At 35.8% G+C, this 6,748-nt stretch overlaps 1 protein-coding gene across 1 annotated transcript in view; it reads left to right on the forward strand.

Moving 5' to 3' along the window:
- Positions 1–1,623: 1,623 nt before the first annotated feature.
- The window catches only part of LCA5 (Leber congenital amaurosis 5), a 14,869-nt gene continuing 9,744 nt past the window's right edge, over positions 1,624–6,748 (forward strand). The window contains exons 1-3 of the mRNA XM_010003103.1: positions 1,624–1,963; positions 4,427–4,956; positions 6,432–6,569. Coding sequence (XP_010001405.1) covers positions 1,771–1,963; positions 4,427–4,956; positions 6,432–6,569 — 861 coding nt within the window. The 5' untranslated portion in view covers positions 1,624–1,770. The remainder of the gene's footprint in view (positions 1,964–4,426; positions 4,957–6,431; positions 6,570–6,748) is intronic.

Here is a 6,748-nt window from a genome sequence, read left to right on the forward strand (position 1 = left end):
TTAGGTTCTTTAAAAATCTTATTTCAGAAAGTTAACTTGCTTAAGTAAAGAATTCAGTGTTAATTTCCCAGAAACTTCCCAGCTTAGAAATCTGTTTGGATATTTCTTCCTCTAATTCCTTCTGTACAGATTATGAGGGCAAATGGGTTCTGGTCACTGGAGACAGTGTTGTGCTAAGAGTGAGCTTGGGCCAGAAAGCTTGAAATTGTGCTGAAACATGTCTGAACAGCTGACAATTCTGCATGTGTATAGACAGTGCAACTGAAGGCCAAGAACCATGCTAAGTTTATTTTATTGGGAAATAATATAGTGAAAAATTTACAGCTCATTTACAGTTGTGCTGTATGCCCTGCAGATAAGAGTTTTGATTGAAAGCCTTTCAGTTTTGTTGTGTGTAGTTTGCTTTACCATTTGGAAATAGGCTAGGAGCTTATGTTGTTCAACAGGCAGAACTGATGGGTTCTGATGCAAATCCTATTTATTCACCCCTTAGAGGCTTGATGTCCTGAAGTTCGATTGAGGGGAGATAGATGGTGAAATTAGGTTGAGAGCTGTGAAGAGTGGAGAGAGAGATAAAAGACGTGGGAGGCTGAGCATAGTAAAAATACTTCAACTGATGAGAAAGCTCATTTGACTAAGAAGGTACGGATTTTATACATACATGTATACGTATGCATACACACATGCATATATACATACATACATATATACATATGCATACATACATATATATATATATGCTCCATTATATTCTCAGGAAGTATTTTTAAAAATGCAAAATAAATTGAATTTACCTTGAGATTATGGGATTTTTTCAGTTTGTATCAGAAGACAGGCTGCAGGAGCAGCCCTTCTCATTTTATACCTGCTGCAGATGTAATGTTTGCCGCATAGCAGCAGTGTAGTCTCTCTTATTGGAGATAAAAACCCCAAAGGCTGTATTTGCATTTTCTTACAAAGCATGTGGCACAAATATGTGTGTTCCTGCCACCTCTTGAAGGCATGAAACAGTAGATGTTGCAGAGTACAAGAGTACTTTCTGGGGCAAATACATAGTTGCAAGCTCATTAGTGGATGGGAACAGAATGTCCTCCAGACAAAAGGGACAACTGATTTCCGAGCCCATTATTTAACATCACTGGAGTGTCAGAAATTGAGATACAGAAGATGTAGTAAAATTCTACAAATATATCAGTTCTAGTGACTTAAGTTGTTAATTTATTTGATTCAAAAGTTTTTAAATATGTTTTAATTATTTTCCTGAGTAGTGTCAAGCTTTCACTTGTCATCTGTTTAATTTGTCAATGCTTCTTTCCCCTCCCTCTAACCTGGAAGTAATTTCTTATTCTAGATTTAGCTGTTTTAATGTTCTGATTTCTCTTTTGGGGATGAAGTCCCTCAAACTACTGAGTGCAATGATAGTAGCAAATATAAATAATATAAATAATATAAATAATAAGGCTAATGCAACACAGCATGTGCCATAAAGTTATTGGAATCCTGAATAATTTTACAAGATTTTTTCACCTCTCTTAACTAAAGAGCCAAAACATTTTCACTTTTTTCCTCCCTCTAAATTGTTACAGAAAAATTGCATTCTAAATAACGACTGCTTTCTGAACAGAACTGCAAAGATCTCATGCTATGGAGATGAAGATTACAATAAATCCAAGCAAATAATCCAGCTGCTTCATTGTGCCAACTAAAAGTTCCTTTGTGTCAAAATGAACAGTCTTTGAGAAAAATCTGGAAAGCGGATAAATCTGAAAAATGGGAGAAAGAGTAAGGACCCCAGATTCTGAACATGACAGGAAATCAGATGAGGATCAAAATAGTGACTCTTATTATTCGGATGAAGATAATTCATCTCATTCATCTGGCCAGTCGCCAACACTAAGCTATCCATCTACAAGCCAAGAAAAAAGAAAACCACAGACTTTAAACAGCCTTGTACAATACCAAGGTAGGTAGATAGCAGAAATTGTTGCTTTGAAACTGCTTTAAAGAGTTAATTGTCTTTGAAAACTGGATTAAAAGAAGCTACCAGGATGAGAACCTACAAACCAGATTCACGTGAATTATGCTAAAAATGCCAGGTAGACTATGACTGAAATGAACCTCTTCCTGCATGAGGAGGATTTTTGGTGATTTTCAGAGCTACTAGTATTTTTTTAACAAGCAAACATTACTTTTATCCTAGCCTTTTATTGAATCATGCTGATGTTCTCTTTGACAAAAAGACTTGAGGTTAAGGACTCAAGGCAAGTACTTACTATGCAGTCAGCAGAAGAGAGACAACTGTTTAACATTTTTCTGACAAACTGCCCCTAAAAATATCTCTCTTGTGGGGAAGCGTAACTGACTAAGTTTTACAGTGTGATACTGGATACTTTCAAAAAACAAATGAAAGACCTCTAGTGTGGCAAGACAGAAAAAATGTTTGGTGAAAGTGAGGTACATGTGGAAATTCAGAAGAAGGTTTTTTGTGGTCCTTTCTGAAGGTAAGATATCCCCAAATTGAGATGAAATAACTCTACTTTGAAATTCCTAACACACACCTCACCTACATAAGCTACTTTCTTGGTTGAGATTGTGGGGAAGTGAATATACTTACAAAAAGAGAGAATGGTTATACAGGTAGGGATCTGAAGCCTCTCTGCCACACTTTAGCAGCTTGTTGTAAGTAATTACACGCATCTTCTGGTGAAGTCAGAGCATATCCTGCCTTTCTCAAGCAAGTGCTGTATTTAGTTCTTAAGTGCTTGATACTGTGTGAATCATTTGGTCAATATTATGACCTAGAGCATGCCAGAAGATCTGACCCTAAGTGCTGAAGCTGTCCAGGGAGCCTGTCTCTTCAGATCCTTGACAGCGTTGGTGTCCTGGTGCAGCTGGTGTTTTGCTGAGCTTCTCTGTGTTCAGAGTGGCATCTTCTCCACAGCAGCCATGGGTTAGCTTTGTAAGAAACAAAAACTGCAGTTCCACTGTGCTATTTAATTTGGAGTGGGCAAGCAAATTACTAGTCCTTTGATTACATAACCAGAATTTAACAGAATTATTATATGAAGGTATTGTGAATGTCATGTTGTTCTTGAAAGACACTATTCCTGAGTTTAACTATACAGTCAAAACTGCAAACTTTGCACTGGAATTTTCTATTCTGCCCTAAATGTGCAGAAATTCTTGAAGGGGCTGGGAGTCTAGGGTTAATGGGAATTCCCTTAGTTGGTGATAGGGGTGCATGTAGTAGATAGTATTCCTACAGTGCACATAGTAGAAAGTATTTTCACACCTTAATGTGACATAGGTGTTTGTTGTAAAGGAAAAAAATTCCACATTCTTTTGTTTGCCCAAGCTGTGGCTAAAATGAGCATCAAGCAGAAAAGGAATAATAATACGTGCAAAACATTTAGAGGATATTCCAATAAAATATTTTAAAGCCTTCTTTTTTTTTACTGTAATATATTCTCTGTAGAATAGAAACATGGTGAGCACCAAAGGGGTGAAGAATTTGCTGTCACACACACTCACTGTCTGTGTGTAGATGTAGAGCACTGTTGCTGTATCCCAGCTTTGAAGTCTGTAGTAGAAACTGCAGCTCAGTATGTTTCCTCCAAACACTGATGTACCTTAATGAATTATGTACTCTATACGTTCAGTTGCTTTATGAGATATTTTTTGTGGATTATATGCTTCATTATTTGAGTGTGGTGTCAGAGGATAATAAGATAGAAACAAAATGTTTTGCTTTTGTCTGTGGGAATGAGAATAAAATAATAATTTCAAACAGCAAAGCAAGTGATGCATACTAGTAATCAAATAAGGACACTGTGGAAAATAACTTGTGATATAAGAATAAATTATTCAGGGGAGATCTGAATTTTCATGGGATTTGTAATTTTGCTTTGGAGGCTTTTTGCGTTGAGCCTTTGAAATCTGCTGTTTTGTCTGTGAGCATGGCAGCTGGATTTGAAAATGCTACTGCATTTGTCTGACAGAATTACATCTTGCATAATGCATAACTAGCTAGTGCTCATTTCATTGTTGCCATTTTAAAAGCATTTGATAATATTGTATGCCTAAGAGTACAGTATTTCTAAAACATTTTAATAAATGTCATCAAATATTAACAAAATATGGCTTATTTCTGATAGCATTTGCAGATTATTACTTTACAATGGTCCTATATTGATGGCTGCAAATATTACCTTTTAAAGTAGATCACAAACATAAATTTTCATTCTTTTATCTATCAAAAGGAGCATAAGTCTATCATATATATGCCTTTTATTGTCTGGTTTGAAAGCTGCAATCTCTGCTAAGTGTAGTAAAGTTGTTCCATGCAGAGCTTTATTCCAAGAAGGATGTCTGAACAGACGAATTGCATTGTCTTACAGTAAACGTATTTTTATTTTTTGTCTCTCAGCCACAAAGAAATTGGGCTCCAAATATGCACCAAGTAAAAGAGGGCTGCAGTGGGGTGCCCGTTCTCAGAGCCTCACTAGGGATTCGCCTGCAAAAGATATAGATCTGGTTACAAAAAGAGTTCTTTCTGCTAGGCTGCTGAAAATCAATGAGCTCCAAAACGAACTGACTGAACTCCACATCAAACTAGATGAGCTGCAGAAGGAAAACAGGGCACTGAAGAGGCTTCAGCACAGGCAGGAGAAAGCCTTGAATAAGTTTGAAGATACAGAAAACGAAATCTCTCAGCTCCTGGCTCGGCACAGCAATGAAATTAGAATATTAAGGGAGCGTCTACGAAAATCTCAGGAGAAGGAACGAGCAACAGAGAGACGGCTGAAAGATTCAGAAGATGAACTGTACAGAACAAAAACTGTCTTGCAGAAGCTGAAAAAGCTGTCTGCAGATAAGCACCTTGCTGAAAGAGATGACCTGGCAAAGAAGCTGGCCTATGCAGAGAGCAGGCTAGAGGATAGTGAAAAAAGAATTAAGGTGAGATAACTTTACTTTTGTAAGAAATTCTGCTACAAGTATTTCATACCATAATGAGCTTCATGAGTTGTATTTTTTCACAGTTGTGGAGCAAATAGAAAATAATTCTTTTTTGTTTTACACATAAGTAGCATTAAGTAAATTATTTTTAAAGTGATTGTATACTTATCTACTTGGTGGTTTTGCATTCACATTTCTATTTACAAATGAAGTACATTTTGTCAGAATATATACTCGAGGCTTGTGCTTTTAAATGCTTTTATAACTAGTAGTAATGTTTCAGAAATGCATGCAGCTGTAATAAAACTTAATGTAATCTAATTTAGCCTCTTGGAGGACAAGCATTTGTTACAAATTTAGGGAACTGTGTACAGAAATTCTAAAAAACATATTTAAAAATTATTTCTCAATTTTGTGAATGGCATTCATGCAGTGTTTGATTGTCCATTATTCTGCATATCTGAGAGCTGAGCTGAACAAGATTACAGCAATTATTTTAATACCAAAATGACCACTTTACGGGTGTCCATTTTGAGAATTTTGTGCAATGTATTTTAATTCTGTTCAGCAAAACTGTTTACATTTTTGTACACATGTCTAAACATGCCTACATTGTAAATATGTCTAAAAAGTCATCTTACTTAAGAATAATAATGTTAACACTATTAAACTGTTGGTAGTTGAATGCAGTATTATTTTTAGTAAAAAATGTGTTGGTGATTAAAATGGTATTAAAGTTTGGTGTCTACATGAGTAATTAAACCTAAATGACATTACAGAGATAATAGATCTGGAAATCCAAAGGATTAAGCTGGAAACTAAGCTTTCATATAATAAATCCCAAAATACCAAGATACAAACTGCTGAGTTACCCAGATCACCTCACCCTGTAGTTTCACCATCTGGCATCTGTAGTTCTATGATCAGGTATCTCAGGATTTGTAGTACTGGATAATGTTAAAATGAATCATGCTCTAAAAAGAAAGGATTTCGTTCTACTTTTTTTCCTTCTTATCATCACAGGTTCACTTAAAACAGCAATTTCAAAGTGAGAGTGTGTAAATGAAATCACAATCAAGAATGTGTTTCTAATAGAAAGGTTAAAAATTATTTCCTTATTCCCTCTAATCCTGCATATTCAGGGAGGTATTCTGTTCCTTAACCATGAGTATGAGATCTCATTTAAGAGATGTAGAGGTCCACTGTGCCAACAGCTTTGCAGAAAGTACTGTCTGTTCCCATTATGTCCTTAAATCACCTCTCAATGCTCCAGAAGGATGAGCTTCAGCATCTGCAGGTACTCTCTGTCTGCTCCCTCAAAATTAGGATGAAGGATTTAATTGTGTTCATTGTTACAGTAATGGTGGTGCTGATATTTGAATTCAGCCTACTCATTTACTGTAATTTTATTTAAGTAAATTGGCTATTAAAAATACTTCTGTTACTACAAAAAATTATTTTGTTTTCAATTGAAGGATCTGGAAAAAAATCTTGAATTAAGTGGTAGCAGTTTTCAACGAGAGTTACATTCAAAGAAGAAAAAGATGCACGAGACTCAAGAAGAAAACAGAGCTCTCCAAGAAGAGCTTCATCAACTAAGTCAGAAGCTGAAGGTAAAATGTAAAGCAATGCAAGTTGCTAACCATGTTATGGCATTTTATCTTTGGAAGTATCTGTAATCAGTTTACCAGTGACTGCACTCTCTGATGTGTGCTTAATTATATACAACATGTGAGTTCTTTTCCTGCTTTAAATCAAAATGTTCTGTGCTCTGACCCTACAGTGTTTATAG

This window comes from Chaetura pelagica, unplaced genomic scaffold (assembly GCF_000747805.2).
Source record: "Chaetura pelagica isolate M959 unplaced genomic scaffold, ChaPel_1.0 scaffold170, whole genome shotgun sequence".
NCBI lineage: Eukaryota > Metazoa > Chordata > Aves > Apodiformes > Apodidae > Chaetura > Chaetura pelagica.